General features: G+C 42.0%; 1 protein-coding gene across 2 annotated transcripts; it reads left to right on the top strand.

Moving 5' to 3' along the window:
- Nucleotides 1–305: 305 nt before the first annotated feature.
- Nucleotides 306–14,012, top strand: GTF3C4 (general transcription factor IIIC subunit 4). Of its 2 annotated transcripts, XM_024210413.2 has the most exons (5): nt 306–659; nt 5,436–7,259; nt 9,615–9,745; nt 11,663–11,751; nt 13,071–14,012. In XM_024210413.2, the coding sequence occupies exons 1-5, from the start codon at nt 321–323 to the stop codon at nt 13,133–13,135; spliced, it is 2,448 nt and encodes an 815-aa protein (XP_024066181.1). In that variant the 5' UTR covers nt 306–320; the 3' UTR covers nt 13,136–14,012. The 2 variants fall into 2 exon arrangements, with proteins under 2 accessions (XP_024066181.1, XP_024066182.1); XM_024210414.2 differs by lacking the exon at nt 11,663–11,751.
- Nucleotides 14,013–19,414: the final 5,402 nt, after the last annotated feature.

Here is a 19,414-nt window from a genome sequence, read left to right on the forward strand (position 1 = left end):
TACAGGGTAATATAATTTTAGTTCACATGCAATATTAATAAGTATCGTTGTGGTTTATTATAATAGTAGCCCCCATGCAACATCATTATTGATCACTATTATGGATAACACCGCTCTCCCTCGTGCACTATGATCGTGACTCTAGGTTCTACCCACTCTAGGTATTGCTCTCATCCATTGCTGGAAGGAAGGGATTTTATTCAGGCAGCGGGTAAGCCACCCCTAACCCAAGCCAGGCATGGGTCCTTTATGGTCGCGGTCGCGCTGGGCGCGGCGCATGCGCGGTGCGCTGCGAGCGGCTTGTGTGAGGCGGCGGCAAGATGGCGGCGGCGGCAGCTGGAAGTGGGGGGAGCCCTGCGCTGTCCTCGGGAGGGGAAGAGCCACCAGCGGGCCCCGAGTCGCCGGCAGAGGAGGCGGTGTCAGCGGGGCCGAGCGCGGGGTTCCGGCTGACGGCGGTGCGGAGGGAGCCGGCCGTGCGGCTGCAGCACGGCGTGAGCGGGCTGGAGCCGCTGGCCTGGTCTGAGGACCACCGGGTGTCGGTGAGCACGGCCCGGAGCATCGCCGTGCTGGAGCAGCTCAGCGACATTCACAGCGGCGGGCAGGAGCTGGTCATCCACCGCACGGCCGTGCCCGCGCCCGCCGCGGGCTGCCTGCTCAAGGTGAGAGACTGGGGACCCTCCTCCTCTGCCCTGGGGATGGACCGGGGCGAGACTGGGCCCCTCTCCCCGCTGGGGGCTGCAGGGTTGAGCGCCGCTCCCTCCCCACGGCCATCCTTGTCCTCTCCCGGTCCCCTGCGCTCTAGTTCGGGGCTTTGCCCATCGCCTTTTCCAGCCGCCCCCCCCCCCCCCAAACGTGAGGCAGGAGCTGCCTCCTGAGGGGAGGCCCCTTGGACCTGCCCACGGTCACGCCACTGACTATTCAAAGCGATGTGACACCCCCCACCCCCCAAGGCTGCCCCACTCCCTACTCTTGGCCCCATCACCCAAGGGAGCGCTAGTCCAGTCCCGTTTCCACAGCTGCTGCTATTGTCTGAGGTTGTCCTGTGTTGGAGGTGCATGTGGCTTTGTTTACTAGTGGAGTTTTTCTCACCCTGACTCCACCTCCACTGTTCCTCAGATCCAGGCTAATCCAGATAAGGATTAATTATTGAACAACGAATTATTTATCCTGGGATAAACTTTAGGAGACGATAATTTCTTAGTCCCTGAGCACAGCCGTTGTATAGGATCTGTGTCGACACACCAGATACATACCCCTTGTACACAAAAGCAAGAACAGGTTTTTGTCTGGACCTGTTTTTTTTTTTTTTTTTTTTAATGGAGATATACCTATCTCATACAACTGGAAGGGACCTTGAAAGGTCGAGTCCAGTCCCCAATACTGTCCCTGACAGATTTTTGCCCCAGATCCTTAAATGGCCCCCTCAAGGATTGAACTCACAACCTTAGGTTTAGCAGGTCAACGCTCAAACCACTGAGCTGTGCCTCACCATTTGTATGTGACAGTACAAATTATTGCCTGTATATTCGCTGAGTCCATCTATGACTAGCTGGTTCACAATCAGGGCCATGCAAAAAATAGTATGGAGAATGTTCATTCTAAATGTTACTTTTTAAGAAAGGTTGTTGCTTTCCGTTTGCTTCTTGGAACAGCTCCTAGAGTAGACTGACTGCATCTTTGCCTATACTAGAGAGAGAAGGTGGGTGAGGTAATATATTTTATTGGACCAATTTCTGTTGTTGAAAGAGATAAGCTTCCAAGCTTACACTGAGCTTTTCTTCATGTCTGGGAAAGGTACTCAATGTCCTTTTTCTTCTACTTTCATTTTGTGTAGGGCACATTTCAGTGTGTTCTTGTTGTACTGTGTAATACAGGATAGTACTTTAAATGTAAATACTTATTTAAATAAAAACATTTACCTTGGTTATATCCTGAGCCTTCCTAATTCTTTATTTTCAGAGCCACTTCTTCTTTAAAAGAAAACTAAAACAGAATTTGCAAAAGTTAAGCTTTATTTTGGATTTTAAAATTTCCCCGTAGTTTGTTTATACCACTATTAAAGCATTATTCCTAGTACATGAAAACCAGAAAGTAAAACTTCTAATCTGTTTTCCTTTCCTAAGAGGAACTAAATACAGAAAGTGTTAAAAAAAAAAACATTAATAATAATAAGTAAATTAGACTTCCTAAAGCTTTTTCAGTTTTAAGGTATTCTTGTAAAGTAGGCTAGGCAACAACTTGACTTTCTAACTCTTGAAAAAAGTTCGAGGCACTAAAGCATAAACGAAAACTACACCTGTGCTTAGCTTAGGAGTGTCCAAGTGAAATTATTTCAGTTTCAGTGTGCAACTAGCATGCATCTGAAAAAGACTGTAATTACAGCTAAGTTTTACTGACACTCTTGCTGGTATCAGTCTTGTATGAGACTGCAAATCAGCTTCCATTCTACTCTAGTACTTGTTTAACTAGAAGAGTATTGATTATTTAAGCAAAATGCATTGTCATTTAGAAGTGCAGTGGGGAAGAATGTACCAAACAGATATGTGACGCTAATAAGTTTACTTCATCCAGTGCACTAAATGCCTCAATAGCAACTATATGGGTGAAACCAGACAATCCATATGTTCTCAAATGAACTCACATAGGAAAATAACACACAAAAATGCCCCATCACCTCTGAGCATACATGTTGTATAAAACAATCACTCCTCATCCTCAACACTTTCCAAAGACAAGTCTGGGAGCTTAAATTCAAACTTTGCTAGACACTAAAATCATGCACTGAACAGACACACTGCTGAAGTGAGGGTTTTTACCCATGAAAGCTTATGCCCAAATAAATCTGTTAGTCTTTAAGGTGCCACCGGACTCCTTGTTGTTTTTGTGGATACAGACTAACAGGGCTACCCCCTGATACATTACAACAATTTGTAACTCACCAACCCCCCTTTTTCGTTCTTTGACTGCAGAGGTGTTAATGGGCCACTTACCCTAAATTTAAGAGATCATTCAAGGTGATGTGTTAACTACAGTACTTATGCTAAATAATCTGTTCTACCTTGTACCTGTGACATTCTTAGTACCTTTCCCAGACTTTAAGAAGAGCCTAATGTAAGCTCAAAAGCTGGTCTCTTTCACCAACAGACATTGGTCCCAAAAAAATATTACCTCGCCAACCTTGTCTCTCTAATATGACACTAATATCAGATATGTTATTTTGGGATTTGGTGGGGTGGATGTGTAAACTACGGTTTGGTCTCATTGCAGTCTCCTATACTGTATGCTATTTGCTGACGGAAAAACTATTTTTAATATAGTATGTGTGTCCTAACTGTGTTTATATCTGCATGACCGAAGAGTCCATTGAACCTGTTTTTGCTGACGGCTAGCATATAAAGATTTAAGCCTGAAATCGTTGGCTGATTTTAGGGCTTGTCTACATTATGGATTTTTGCACCAGTGTAGCTACACAAGTGCAAACCTCCCCCAGTAAAGATGCACTGCCCCAATATTTGCAGCAGTTTCAAACTGAGGTAAGTTGCACCGATGCAGTGCATCTTCAGTGGTGCAAAATTCCATAATGTGAATAAACCCTTAAATGGCTTTTTAAAACCCTCATTTGACTAACTGGGTTAAACTTAAATGGAAAAGGCATGGATTGTAAAACTCAGGGTGGTTGTTGCAGATTGACAGTGAGTAAACTTCAGTTGTTGTTGATGTAGGTTTCTTAGACTGCAAGATCTCTTAGCCAGGGACTGTATCTGTTTTATATAGGACCTAGCACAGAGGGACCCCAATCCTGATTGAGTGTGTCTGAGAGATACAGATATGAAATACTCATACTCTGTTCTAAGATCTTCCACACTGCCAGTGTCACATTTAGCAACATGGTACCAATAGGAGTAAGTTTAGAAATATTAAATTAGATGGCTCAAAATATCAGAGCATTTCGATCAGTTCAAATGTGCTGAAGGGATAGTAGTGACAAAGACATAACCAGTTATCTCATTTGAAGTTGTCTTAGTTTATGGGCTGGCGTTCCTGGCTCACAACACACTGTTGCCTCTTCCACCACAGAAACAAGAGTTAAAAAGGATAAGAAGAGTGAACTCTCCATCTGTCCCTAGGATTGAAGAAGCTTGCACCTTTGCTTTATCTGTTCTGTGGATAAACAGAAGACTTCAGTTTTGGGAACTTGTCAATATTTTTATGTTCTCATTGCAAATGAAAAGGAGAAATTTACAATCACAAAATGCAGTTATAGTTGGCAATTTTTAAAAGATGTCTCAAAGCTTAGTTCTAAACTTACTAAAATCCAAATACATGCAAATTGGGGGAGGGGATAAAGAGGATATTTTTAAAGTAAGTTTTACTTGCATCTTTTGGCTTCATAATTAAGATTGATAGAAAATTGTAAGCACAGCCTTACCGGGTCTGTTTCAGCCTGGAACAGTTATGATGTCATATGACGACTCCCAATTCCTGCCCTTCTGCAATACTAGAACATTTTAGGTTGTACTCATCTGATACTTAATATATGTGTAATTCCAGCTCAGTACACTGGAGAAAGGCAATAACTCATAAGTTAACATGCCCTGTAAGCTAAGACTATGACCCTTCCAAACCCAAAAGTGACAGTCATTGTAAACCTTTGCAGGTGATCAAGAATTATGTATGTGTCCTTCCCATAAACAGGTTTAGATGATGCACAGGATTAAGTGAGTTTGGAGGCTTCATTGTAATTTGTAGAGAGAGAATAGACTGTCGAGGGGAGGGCTATAGTAGGAAAGTTTATGGAAGCAATATTGTAACAAGTTGTTTAACCTGCACAGAGTCGTGTGCAGAGTTTTTGATCGTAAACTGATTGGTTTGATTCTATTTTCTAGTGTGTCTCTTTAATAAAATATACAGAGTGTGAAGATGCTATTTCACAAGAATATTCAAAATTTGGGGCTATTGTTGGTTGAGGAAGTAGCTATTTGTAAATTTCTTGCATCCATACTCATGATATTTAAAAACTTTGACAATAACTGAGTGTATTACTACATGCTGCTTTTCAGGTTTTTGTTTGTTTGTTTTTGGAAGTGTAAGAGGCCATGATTAGTGTAGCAGAAATTACATATATGCAGTTGGGTTTCCCTCTTTTGACCAGTATGAGGGAGTGCTTTCCTTTAGTGTTGTGTGTACCTTTCAACTGCTGGACACAAATGCTGAAGTTCACATTTTAAGTTTGCTCAAAGTAAGGGCCAGACTTTCAGCCGTGTCTTCCATTGATTTTAATGGAAGCTAAAATCCTTCTCTCCTTCCTCTCTCCTGTATTGGACATAGCATATAGAATTATTAAATTAATATTTTTCTGTTATAGTACAACTAAAATACTGCTTTAGGAAATGTTTTTATAAAATTGTGTTTTAATAGTACTTATTCTGTTTCAGGTTGGTTCAAAAAAGGAGGTTGCAGAATGTAAGGAAAAGTTTGCAAACTCTAAGGATCCAACAGTTAGTCAAACCTTTATGCTAGATAGAGTATTCAACCCTGAAGGAAAGTCACTACCACCTATGCGAGGATTCAAATATTCCAGCTGGTCTCCGCTGGGCTGTGATGCTAATGGAAGATGCCTTCTAGCAGCTCTAACTATGGACAATAGATTAACCATCCATGCTAATCTCAACAGACTACAGTGGGTGCAGCTGGTTGATCTGACAGAAATTTATGGGGAGCGTCTGTATGAAACCAGTTACAAACTTTCTAAGGTTGAGACCCCCAGAGGAGAACTAGGGGACTTTGCAGAATTTCAGAGACGACATAGCATGCAGACTCCAGTCCGTATGGAGTGGTCAGGTATCTGCACCACCCAGCAGGTGAAACACAACAATGAATGCCGAGATGTTGGCAGTGTGCTCCTAGCCGTACTCTTTGAAAACGGAAACATTGCTGCTTGGCAATTTCAGCTTCCTTTTGTGGGTAAGGAATCCATCACTTCTTGCAATACCATAGAGTCAGGAATAAATTCCCCTAGCGTCTTGTCTTGGTGGGAATACGAACACAACAACCGAAAGATGAGTGGACTCATTGTAGGGAGTGCTTTTGGACCGGTTAAAATCCTTCCTGTCAACTTAAAAGCAGTTAAAGGCTACTTCACACTCAGGCAACCTGTTGTCTTATGGCAAGAAATGGACCAGTTGCCAGTACACAGTATCAAATGTATTCCTCTCTACCATCCTTACCAGAAATGTAGCTGTAGCTTAGTGGTGGCTGCAAGAGGGTCTTATGTGTTTTGGTGTCTTCTCTTGATATCCAAAGCAGGTCTGAATGTCCATAATTCCCATGTGACAGGGCTTCACTCTTTACCAATTGTATCCATGACTGCGGATAAACAGAATGGCACAGTATACACTTGCTCAAGTGACGGAAAGGTAAGGCAACTCATTCCCATCTTCACAGATGTTGCATTAAAGTTTGAGCATCAGCTTATTAAGCTGTCTGAAGTGTTTGGCTCTGTGCGGACTCACGGGATAGCTGTAAGCCCATGTGGCGCATACCTAGCAGTTATTACAACCGAGGGCATGACCAATGGCCTTCACCCTGTAAACAAAAACTATCAAGTTCAGTTTGTAACTCTCAAAACATTTGAGGAGGCAGCTGCTCAGCTCTTGGAGTCTTCTGTGCAAAATCTTTTTAGACAAGTGGACCTGACAGACCTTGTGCGCTGGAAGATTTTGAAGGATAAGCATATCCCTCAATTCTTACAAGAAGCCTTGGATAAAAAGATTGAGAGCTGTGGATCCACTTACTTTTGGCGTTTTAAGCTATTCCTTTTGAGAATTTTGTACCAGTCAATGCAGAAAACTCCCTCTGAGGTGATGTGGAGGCCTTCGCATGAGGACACAAAAGTATTAATATCGGATTCCCCTGGAATGGGCAGTACTGAGGATGATCATCAAGAAGAGGGAACTTCAAAACAGGCCAGCAAGCAGAGTTTGTGTGAAGTGAGCAAAGGAACAGACCCAGATGACCCAGCAGATGACACTCTTGCCCACTCAAGTGACGTAGGAGGACATGAGCCAATGGAAGAGAAGCTCCTTGAAATACAGGCACGAATTGAAGCAGTAGAAATGCACTTGACACGGGAACACATGAAGCGGGTGTTGGGAGAAGTTTACTTGCATACATGGATTACAGAGAACACCAGCATTCCTACCAGAGGAGTCTGTGATTTCTTAATGTCTGATGAAGGCTATGATGACAGAACAGCACGAGTAAGTGCACATGTATATTTTTGGGCATCCAAGCTGCAAAATGTCCTGGTTTCTTCATTCTCAGCTTTACTATCTTGGGGGCAGAAGGTGGAGGGTTGCTTGTAAAGTGACTTGTATCTGTTCTGGAGATTAGTTGCCTGCCCTTCCAACTGTGGATGGTGGGTGGTGCTGGATGTGGGAAATCTGAATACACACCTTAGAATTTGGGTCAGGCATAGTAAAGAACAAACCGGTGTTTAAACTTCTGCTGGTATGGTTAAATTGGGGAGGAGGACAGACCTATAATCACTTTCACAATAACTTAAGTGAGCTGAAAGAATGTGGTGGTAAAAGGGGGCATCCTTGTGTTTTTTCCCCTGTGATTAGGATTATCTATCACTTCATCTATTTACACTAAAATGGAGGAGGCCTTTTCCCCCAAAATCAATTGTATTAGATCTTCAAAATTTTAATTCTTCAACAGACTTCAGTCATGTTATCTCTTGAGTACAAATGTTTTATGTAAAACATCCTGTTCATTTTAAATGATAAATTTGGCTTATTTTAAACTCACTTCCCTTAGTGCTCTTGTGAAATCAAGGAAAGCATCAAGTTTGAGATTCTTCAAAATTGACAAAATAAAACATTGTAAAAGTCAATCAGTGTTTAAAAAAAATTATGTAAATGGAAAACAAATCAATTGACTTGAAGTATCTTAAAGACATAATTTAAAATTTGATTTATAAAACATGTATCCATTGCCTGAACCTCTGGGCACATTTATGTTCTAAATATATTAAAATAAACATAACTGAATATGATGTTGCATCCAAGCACTAACAAGAACATGCCCCAAATTTACAATTCTCCCTTCTGCAGTAAAACTTAAATACAAGAGTAACATCCAATCCATCACCAATCCTGAAAACAAAAATACCCATCACAACTAACTCTGTTCACTCATGCTTTTTCCTGAACTATGTTCCTTGTGCTGGGTAATGAAGTTAACAAACGTGTGCTGTATCAGACCAAGAAGGGAAGCAAGAGACCCTCTACTGAGAATGGTCTGCCACCAGATGTTCAGATTTAGAGTATGTCTACACTGCAAAGAAAAACCCGTGGGTGGCTTGTACCAGCTGACTCAGGCCTGCCTTGCTTGGGCTGTGGGGCTGTTTCATTGCAATGTAGATTTCTAGGTTTGGGCTGGAGGTGGGAGGTTCCCAGAGATCAGCCCAAGCCCAGAAGTCTACACTGCAATGGAACAGCTCTGCAGCCTGAGCCTGAGTCAGCTGGTACAAGCCACCCACGGGTTTTTCTTTGCAGTGTAGACATACCCTTAGGACTGAGTAAGAAGGTGTCAGATGATCCCTACAGTTCTGCACAGAGATGTGCACTTTTTCTAGTAACTGAAGCTTTGCATCATTTAGGCCTTAAAGATCAAAATCAACCCCTTTAATTGCATCTGGAAACAAGTAGGAAACCAGTCCAATTTCCAATACTGGGGTAAACAAGCAGCCCAGAACAGTGTGTGCCAGCTGAAGATTGAGTGGCCTTTAGTAATTCACTGGCAAAGTATTCTGTCAACACAGCTATGTTCTACTGGCATCCTCAAATTACTATGAATTGAAAGCCTGAGGGAGAGAGAGGTTGCCCTTACACACCTTGTAGACAGAATACAGTTTCTTTTTCTGGTATTTAAAAATATATATAACTCTTGAATTTTGTTATGAACCTCTGTCAGTCATGACTGCTGTAACTTCCTAAAATATTTCTTCAGTATAACAGGGATATGGCTTGTATCAGTTGAAATGTCAAAGGTAAATTATAAATGACAAGAATGGTAATACATTTGACTGAATACTTAGGCTTTCAGTGGAACAGCTACGTATATTGTATTTGATAGTGATTGCTGAAACAAATTCATCAGATTCATAAATAATTAACAGAACTTTAAACTCCTCCATTGTCATAGCCATAAGACTATTTTAAAAAAATTGTGCAGTGTCCTTGAGATTCATATATTACACCACATTAGAGATCAAGTGCAAGTTGCTTTCTTTTCAGTCACAATTAGCGTAAGTACCAAAAATCCTGGTTATTTTCAAACAAATTCTGTATTCCTTTCAGTGATGTGTGGGGTTAGGCAATTAAATCTATCAGATTGCATGATTAGCCTGTGGAGAAGAGTAAATCAATCCATCTCTACTACCGCACTATGTATTTGAGTTGCATTTTCTTTCATTTGAACTCAGTTGTGTGGACTGGATTTTTGCATCTTGTATTTTCTTCTGAAATCACGCCATCCCGTGAGATTCTCCACCTTTCAACAGGCAGTGTCTTTTCCTATAAACACTGCTGACTGCCGTGTGTTCCCAGGTGCTGATTGGACATATCTTAAAGAAAATGAACAAACAGACTTTCCCAGAGCACTGCAGCTTGTGTAAAGAGATCCTGCCATTCACAGATCGCAAACAGGCGGTCTGCTCCAACGGCCACATTTGGCTCAGGTAAGGTGTTAAGGAGCTTTTGCTTTGGTTCTCTTCTCTGTTTTGGATGAGCGGAAGGCATTTCAGTAGCTAATGTAAAATATAGTCTCCTATTGTGAATGAGTTAATGACATGGAGCATGTTGTCCATGCTGTGAAAAGGAAAGCGAGGAAGCAGACAAGGTGTCTGGTACTCTCTCTTTTTCAGAGTGAGGAAGATCTAAGGGATATTTTAGAGGGAGGGAGGTAGGCCTAAATTTGACCTTATTTATATTCTTTTGAATATTGTTTTATTTTCAAAACTAATGCTTCAGTGCTCGTAATTCATCCTTTGTTTCTCTTCTCCTCCTTTCCCCACCCCCAAAGGAAAATAAAAGGAAATCAAATGGCTTATAGCTTTTTGGATGGGAGGATGAAAGAGGAAAAAGTCTGTATGGAAATACATTTTGTGCATTTCTGGCTATTTATGCCCTTTATCTGAAATTACTTGGTTGCCAAAATCAAATCTGTCAGCTGATTAGGTCTTAATGAAACCAGTTAATGTGCATGCCCCGAGTTACTTTAACATTATTTCAGAATGACCAGAGTGCAAAATCCTCACAAAGCTTTTAACACCGAAGACCAAGAAATGTAATGGGGGTTGTCTGTAGAGCAGAGGTGGGCAAACTACAGCCCGTGGGCCACATCTGACCCGCGGGACCCTCCTGGCCCGGGAGGCTAGCCCCCAGTCCCTCCCCTGCAGCCTCAGCTCACTGTGCCACCGGCGCAATGCTCTGGGCGGCGGGACTGCGAGCTCTTGCTGGGCAGCACAGCTGCAGAGCCGCCGCCGTGGCTGGCTCCAGCCGGGCGGCATGGCTGCCTGGCCTGGTGCTCTGGGTGGCACGGCTGTAGCGCCGCCAGCCACTGGTGCTCCAGGCAGCGCAGTAAGGGGGCAGGGGGTTGGACAGAGAGTAGGGGAGTTTGGGGTAGTGGTCAGGGAGCGGGGGTATGGATGGGGTCGGGGCGGGGAACAGGGGGCTTGAATGGGGGCAGGAGTCCCGGGGGGGCAGTCAGGAAGGAGAGGGGGGGTTGGATGGGGCAGCGGGGGGTGGGCAGGGGTTCCGAGGACGGTCAGGGAGAAGGGGTGGTTAGATGGAGGTTCGGGGGCAGTCAGGAAGGAGAGGGGAGTTTGGATGGGGCAGCAGGGGGCGGGCAGGGACCGGGGGGGTTGGATGGGGCAGGAGTCCCGGGAGGGCTGTCAGGGTGAGAAGTGGGGGGGGGGGGGTTAGATAGGGGGCGGGGCTAGGCCATGCCTGGCTGTTCGGGGAGGCACAGCCTCCTCTAACCGGCTCTCCAGACAATTTCAGAAACCCCATGTGGCCCTCAGGCCAAAAAGTTTGCCCGCCCCTGCTGTAGAGGTTTGGCCACAGCCATTGGTGTGAATTCATTATTCTGATGCTAACAGAATCCACTGTCTGGAAGAGTCCCTTGACCTTTCTAAGTGTTGTAAGCCCTTAAGATAGTACAGAAAATCTGCATGCATCTTTAAATCATGGTGATTGCTATTCAGTGACTCTGTCCATTAAATAGCTCTGAAAATCTTCATCTCTTCAGGTGTATTCTGGTTAAAATTGTAAAGCCAATAGGGGAAATACTTCCCTCCCTTACCCTCTGACCTCTTGTCCACGTATATTATTACAAGGCAATGTTAATTAGTTCATGTCAGCCTACATAATTTGGCTAATTAAGTTAGACGTGAAATATGTTTATATTTTAATGCTAACCCATATTTCTTAAAGTTGCTGGTTTTGATATGATGTAATCAGTGATATTGGGCCAAATGCTGCTCTTACACAGTCTGACAGAAGCACAGCTGTTAGCTGAGAGCAGAATTTGTCCCTCTGTCATAAAGCATACAATTAGAAACTTCTGTTTGATGATGCAATTTGCCACCTTTCAGGTGCTTTTTAACCTACCAGTCCTGCCAGAGTTTGGTATACAGAAGGTGTCTGCTTCATGACAGCATTGCACGGCATCCAACCCCAGAAGGTGAGCTACTTCCATGGCTTGAAAGGGCAAGATTGCATTTTCTCACCGAGTGCTTTGTCATCTGTATAATGACATGGATCAGGCTCAGTGACTCACTGTTATTTCAGACAGCTATCAAGTGGAGTAGTAACATTCTACTCTTCATGATGTTTGGCTGTAGTCTATCACAGTTTTAAAGCCCTAATTAGAATATAGTAATTAGAGAAAGTAATGTGTAAATGTGTTGCATTTTAATATGAGACAAGTACATATGCAGTCTGTGCTAGAGTGTTACAGCAGATAGACAATTAATACTAATTTAATTAGATTTCTTTACATGTACAAATTGCAAGCCCAATCCTACAAAATGCTGAGCACCATTGATTTCAATGAAAGGTGAGTTTTCCCAGCACAAGCTTAGAAATATCTTGGCATCTTGCAGGCTTATGCTCTGAAATGTGATAATTACATCTTGTTTAGACAATGTAATCAAAGTGAAGGAGCAGGTCTTTTGATTTTGCACTTCCATACTTTTCCTATATCTAAAAAGACAGAAATTCTGCAGTAACTTGTTTTGAATTGCAGCTGATGCCTTATAGTTCTTTGAAATAAGTGTTTTTATATGTCGAAGTTTTTAACATTTTAAAACGTGTCTACTGTGTTTGATGGCACAATATTAAACCTCAGTTCGTTAAGATTTTTTTGTAGTGCTGTTCTTCAGGGAGGATATGATCTTATCTGGTTTTCCAATGCACTTTTCTGCAGAACTGATGTGATCTCAATGGAAGTTTTATTCTACTGGCATGTGTATTCCCTTCCCAGAACTTGTAGCTGATCCAGTATCAATGAGAATTAGACAATACAAATGGATCTAAAATGCTGGAGAAAGGGTTGCTGGCTTCATTTTACATATGGAAGACTAAATACTGCAGTAATTCAAAGATCTAATTTCAACTCTCAAAAACAAGGTCACTAAGTTATAGCAGAAAATTGTCCTTAAACTCTACCCATTTTGTCTGTGTATGGCAGATTTGTTTGTGTGTAAAGACAAGCTGCAATACCTACGCAAGCTATAGTGTGATGTGGAAAGCCTTAACTTTGTCTCTTTCTGCTGAAATGACATTTAAATTTGTATTTTAAATTCATTAATATTAGTGGAGTTGGGTTCATCCTAAATCTTCAGTGAGTCTTGTCAGATGTACATTTCAAAACATCGTTTCAGAGATTTTTGTAGTAGAAGTTTGGTCCAGCTAAAGGATGTGAAGCAAAATATTCATCCATCATTGTGATCTCTCTTCTGTGTAACTCAGGCTTTAAACCACTTGTTTTCTTATTTGCAGATCCTGAATGGATCAAGAGGTTATTGCAAGGACCTTGTACTTTCTGTGATTCTCCTGTGTTCTAGAGAAAGCTGTGGGAAGCTTGAAGACATTTTCTCTACTGCATAAAACTCCATTCAGCCTGGAAGGCGGCAGAAGGTGCAGGAGTATATCCATTTTACTGAAGGAAGAAGACACTGTTCCTAATCCTGTAAATAGAACACTTGAAGTTCAAAAAGCTCAGTAGTGTAGTGACCCATTTCATACTCCAGAAACGAGAGCATCTTCTGAATACCTAGCACAATGGAGTTTATGGAACAATTTTGAGGCAACCACGGACCCTGTTAAAGCATCAGCATTTGATTGGATACATTTCCTTTTATTGAAAGATCAGAAATCTGAGAAGCAGGCAGCCTGAACTCGGTCTCTGGTGAAAACTGGATGCTTTTCTCAAGGGTGAGAGCATCCCAATCAGGCAGAATGCAGGAGGCACTTCTTGAACAGTCTTGGTGGGAAGAGAGGGCTTCAGTCTGCAGTGCTCCTGTTTCTTTGCTTAATCAGTACTGGCACTCACTGTACCACAGAATATTAAACTATCAGAAATAATGTGTGATTCTAATATTTCTTAAGTGACCTGCATGTCAGTTTTAGCCACTTGATAGAAGTCAGCCACTGCATTAGATCTTTCACTCCATAACTAGCAAAATTATTCCTGGTATTTCTCAGGGTTTGGGGAAAAAATTGCAGTCAGAAAGCTAAAATCGGCAGCTTGTGCCAAATATGGATCAATAAGAGGAAGTTTTTAAATCCTAATGGTTATAAGTAAACAATATTAGCATTTAGATATTCCATGTCAGAGACCCAACTCTAAAATGTATAATGTCTAGTACTCAAATCTCCTTGTTCTTTTCTGAAATAAGTTTTAACCATTTACCACACTTGTGCCAACACCTGATCTCTTCAGTTCATTTCACACACTGTCAACAGGAACCACACTCCCCTGCTATGTAACCCGGCTAGTGCCACTTTTCCTTCCCTCCAATCAGGCAGTGTGACTCTCTTCCAAAGCACTGCAATAATTTGGCCCCAAAACAATCATTTCTGGCTATCATTTGGTTTTCTTTATTTACTATAAAAAGCCAGTTTGTGTATAAAAGAGAAATATTAAATTAGATGGGAAATATCTAACCAAAACATTCGGAGTCTGGTGAAGCTGTTCTGTGTTAGTTATAAAATGAAAGAGATGATTAGATCAGGTATTCGGAAACATACCTCTGAATTATCCGGGTGGAACCCCTGTTTGTCACTGAAACAGTGTTTTCTTTGACTGTCCCACTGGATAATTGTCCTTTCTGCCTCTGGCACCCAGCTTATGTGGGGGACATTTCCTCTTCAACTTTCTACAAAGTGCTAGAGGAATAATCCTTCCAAAACGAGTTTCTGTCATTAGAATCCGTCTTGTCTGGTTAAGAACCATTTTCTCAGGCAATCCAAAATTCTGTTTCCACTTCCACCCTTAAAAACGCCAGTCCACTAGATGCTCCCTGAAAAAAAAGGTGTTTAGTTGTTTTGTTTGTGGGATGCATGATGTGTAAAATTCACTTCTCCAGGCTTCTTCTTGTGTGGGAAGCAAGAGTGTGAATCTCCGGCGCATCAGCTTGTCATGCATTAACATTTTATGTGGACTCTGTTACAGAGCACAAATACTAGATTAGGTATTTGAGAGCAGCAAGGAATTATCCAGACAGTATTCAACAAATGCATGTGTGGATTGGTGCTTAAGTTTTCTTGACTTAATGTACATTTTCTTAATGTTCCTTTACCCTTATTAGGAGCAGTCACAGCTCAATTCATATTCAGACAAGCTAACTGCCTTTACAGTTCAGTGTTTCATGTGTTGAGCATGATAATGCTCCTACAATATACAATAATTCTAATAATTCAGAAGATTAGAAAACCATATGCACAGATAGATTCATTTGTAAAATAACCATAGCCTTGTCTGTAAATATCCCTGGGAGTGATACCTGGGGGGAGGGATAGCTCAGTGGTTTTAGCATTGGCCTGCTAAACCCAGGGTTGTGAGTTCATTACTTGAGGGGGCCACTTAAGGATCTGGGGCAAAATCAGTACTTGGTTCTGCTAGCAAAGGCAGGGGGCTGGACTCGATGACCTTTTGGGGTCCCTTCCAGTTCTATGAGATAGGTATATCTCCATATATTTTTTATTATTATTTATTACTGTAATTGTATGAAAGAAATGTTTAGTTTTTTATTGGTGTGCATTACAAACTGAAATAAACTTAGTGGTATATTTGCAAACAGAGTTTGTAGCTCCCAGTGTCAGCTAGCAAAGCAAGCAATGGAAAACCATTGTCAGTTGGAATGCTCAGAGTTGCACTGACATCTATTGTATGCTCAGTTTGAGGCAAGTACCAAGGTTAGAATCATAGAATCTCAGGGGTGGAAGGGTCCTCAGGAGGTCATCTAGTCCAACCCCCTGCTCAGAGCAGGACCAATCCCCAGACAGATTTTGCCCTAAATTCCTAAACGACCCCTTCAAGGATTGAACTCACTATTCCCGGTAGGATTCCTCTCCCTTCTCAGATGCTACCTAACTCTCCCTTCTCTGGGGAAACAAATGTCCTTTTTAATCCAATCTGAATGCTGAGATAGTCCAGGATTGGTGGTGGGTAATGGACTTGCAAAGTAAAGCTTTATAGGCTCTTGTAAAAACAGTCCCAATCAACTGGTCCTAGTCAAATATTCTGTTGCCCTTCTGAAATAATTCTAATCTTGGGGAGGGTTAGAGGAACTTTATAAATGAAATTAATTTTTCTGATAAACTTGTTTTTGTATCTGTTTCAGGCTTAGTGGTTGTAAAATCTACTGGTCCACTGACGTGTTTCTAGGTCTGGCAGACCAGAAGGTATTAGACCTAAACTCGTTATTCTGATTGCTGACTTGCTTTAATTATGGTATCATTTTAGCAGCTGTTCTCTCAAACTGCCCTAGCTAGAGCCTAATGTTTTATACACTTGGAAGGTCAGAGTCCAAGCTACTTTCAGCATTGGTGTTTAGCTTCAGAAGTTGTCACGGTAGTAGACACTCAAATTAGTTTAACTTGGTGGTGGTCTATGGTGGCAGATGGGATGATGAGATTTTAAAGTCTTCCCACAACCTGCAGTTTACATGCCACTGGATAGCTGAGAGTCTCCGATTTCCTTATGGAAACAGCTTTTGTTTCTTATTGCTATGGGTCAAGAGGTACAGTGGGTTTTAAAGCCATTGCATTTTTTTTTAGCAATTAGTTGAGCGCTGAATAAAATAGCAAGTTTCAGACAAGTAGAGTCCCACTGGATTTTTTTCCTCCCTCCCCCACTTGCCTTCTCAGAACTTCCCTCTAGTGAAATAACATGTAGCTGTTGAGTAGTGCCCATCACTTGCCGTTCTAGGAATCGGTTTAGTCCTATTTCTCTAGAGCATTGAAACATGCTGCAGAACCTACATCAACAGTCCAAGCATTGCTCTTCCTAAATACATTATTGTTGAATAGTCTCTCTCCCTGGAACATTTAACAGTAGACTGGACAGAGTACCAGTTCAATAGGGAACAGTCTTGCCCAAGAACTGCTCTCCTCTGGGAGGGCACTTGGAATTGTCCCCAGCAGCTCCTGGGAGCACTACAGAATTCCAAAATGAGACCCAGGAAAATGGAACAGTCATTGTCTCAACGATAGTCTGAGGAGCCCTTCCTAGGAGTCTGCAAGATGAGAGCAAGCAGCTGGGGCTTGGGAGAGGCCATCTGTATCTCTCTGCTCCATACTGTGATTGTGCTGAAATGTAGCAAATACAGTCAGCAGTGTGGGGCTTGTACACCTGGCTGGGGCACTTTGCTGTGGCTTGTGTTGTCCTAGAGGATTCCTCTGGAACCATTCTGTGATTAAAGCATGTGTACAGGTCTGTCGCATCTTACACGCATTTAACATGAGCGATTTCAGCTTTACACGGTTGGCAAAAACAAAAAAAAAGAAAATTTTAATACTTTAATACTAATAAAAAAAATGTACCTGTAGTGCGGGCGATTCCGCCCGCCATTACACTCAATGTAATTTTGACGATACGTGATTTTCGCTTTATGCGCTGACCGCCGAACGTAACCCCAGCGTAAGATGCGACGGACCTGTATGCAGCAGAGCAAATGTGCTGGAGTATGAAATCATGGTAGTCTGACTGTGGGGAAACATGCCTGAAGTGATCAGCACTCAGTCACCTAGCTCTTTAACTAACAGTTGAATGAAATGTAGTAGAAACTCCATGGGACTAGCACCCAGATACCACGATTCACAAGGCTAGATTGGTCTTTCCTGGGAAGGAAATGCTATACAAGCTGTGGGGAGGAGGGGGTGGGGGAAATCGAGGTGTTCTTTGCAGAGATCCCCTCACCTTGTTCTCTTGCAGGGGTGGGAGACAGGATTTGCCCCCTCGTGGCAGAACTGTGTATGAGGCTGGTAGTTCCACTCTACAAAACCGATTCTTGTACTGCTTTATCTTTGGGGCTTCGGTTTTTTAAACTAATCTGTGGTTCCTTAAAGCAGTGGTTTTCAACCCTTTTTTCATTTGCTAGCCTCTAAAAAATTTTCAGTGGAGGTGTGGACCCCTTTGGAAATCTTTGACAGTCTGCAGACCCCTCCAGATGTCTGCGGACTACAGGTTGAAAACCACTGCCTTAAAGGTAAAGTCTGGTATTGGCACCCAATTTTTGTTGTGAGAGAAACTTGGTGTCCTAAGCTAACATTTGGAAAAGCACCTAAGCCCCTTTGGAAGTTAATGGACGGAGGTTCTTTTGAAATTTGTACCTCTAATGCTGAAGCGAGGACCTGCCTTTGCAATGAAAGTGGATGTTTGAAGGTTCTAGTAGACTCTCTCAGTTGTTTGTTACAAAGACATTAAACTTGGAGCTCCCAAATCTGACTTATAATTGAGAGGCCTATTTCAAATACATCTTGCCATCATCTAAAACTGACTAAATAATATTTCAGGACCAGCCAAGATACTATAAGTTGGAGTTACTGCATTGCACTTAAAATACAATACAGAAGGTGGTGCACAGGCAGATTTAAATTGTGTGCTGTTGTGTTTGGGGATTGATAGCCACATATATATCACCTACTCTCTGCCTGAAGTTAATCTGTCATGATCCTTGATAAGGAATAGCTTCTTATGTCTCTAAGAACTAAGATTCATATGGACATCAGTCTTCCATCCTGACCTCAAGCAATTCCTACCTAACTGGTGTGTATGCCAGGATACTGAGGTGTTCTCACTGTTGGAAATTATTGGAACTGCTGAAACTAGTGGTTACTAGTGTAACTTTTCCCCCAAGCCTTGCCTTGCCTGTAGTTTGAGGCTATTCATGTTGTACTATGAGTTTAATACATACCAGACAGTACACTGGGTTAATTGGATTAAAACAGTGTAAAAAGCTAATTAAATATTGAACAATGTATTCTTATTGTGGTAAGACTAACGGGCGCATACAGACTGGCTAAATCCAATTCTGTTGGTGCTAGCTAAGAAATCCAAACTGCTATGATGGATTAACAAACAGGCTCTGGAAAGGCACTGACTGTCTGGATTTGTGATGATTTGGTGCTTAAACTTCTTCTCTTGTAGCTGTCAAAGCACCGTCACTCAGGGAGTGGTGGAAATCTGGAGTGGCAATGACTGGCTCCAGTGCTCCAACCACTCCTTGGATGTCTGGCTCAATAGCAATGGAAAGCACTTATTTTTACACCAGCCCCATCCAGTGGTTGAGAATTAATTCTTCTCTCCATTGTTTCCTTAAATTTAAAAGTAATTGAATATAAATAAAAAAATATTCTAGAAAGAGCCTGTTTTTAAATGCCCCCTTCCAGGCTGCTAGTTGTGCTGTACAGCACTGTTTTTTCCAGAGGTGGTGATAGTGCTTGTTCATGCATTTCTAACAAAACCATTTCCTTGAGTTTCTCAGAATATAATGTGAATGTCCCTAGTGGCTCATGTATCATAGAGTGACTTTACGCTCAGTGTGTTGATACCCATTTATTTTGTCATTACTGCTAAGGATTCCTTGAGAGAAGAGTTCAATGTAAATTTTGATGGTCCTAGTTGATAGTCATCTTTTATTTATATACCTCTACAAATTTCAGATCTGTTTTGTGCTGCCCTTATGCCCCAAAATAAAATTGAGGGCTAGTTAGTGCAAGAGATTAGTAACATCCTAAACACACAGTCCTTCCTCTGTTCAGCAGTTTATAAAACAGTTCAATTCCTTATAGGTACAATCCTCAGTTGACACCCTTGTGTGTAGCCTCTGCAGAAAGGT

The sequence above is a fragment of the Terrapene carolina genome, unplaced genomic scaffold, assembly GCF_002925995.2.
Source record: "Terrapene carolina triunguis isolate 2854851 unplaced genomic scaffold, T_m_triunguis-2.0 Scaffold238, whole genome shotgun sequence".
Classification (NCBI taxonomy): domain Eukaryota; kingdom Metazoa; phylum Chordata; order Testudines; family Emydidae; genus Terrapene; species Terrapene triunguis.

Coding starts and splice junctions, on each gene's coding strand:
- GTF3C4 (XM_024210413.2), top strand. CDS start 321: ATGGCGGCGGCGGCAGCTGGAAGTGGGGGGAGCCCTGCGCTGTCCTCG. Junction 7,260..9,614: donor ATGATGACAGAACAGCACGA/GTAAGTGCACAT, acceptor GTGTGTTCCCAG/GTGCTGATTGGACATATCTT. Junction 9,746..11,662: donor AACGGCCACATTTGGCTCAG/GTAAGGTGTTAA, acceptor GCCACCTTTCAG/GTGCTTTTTAACCTACCAGT.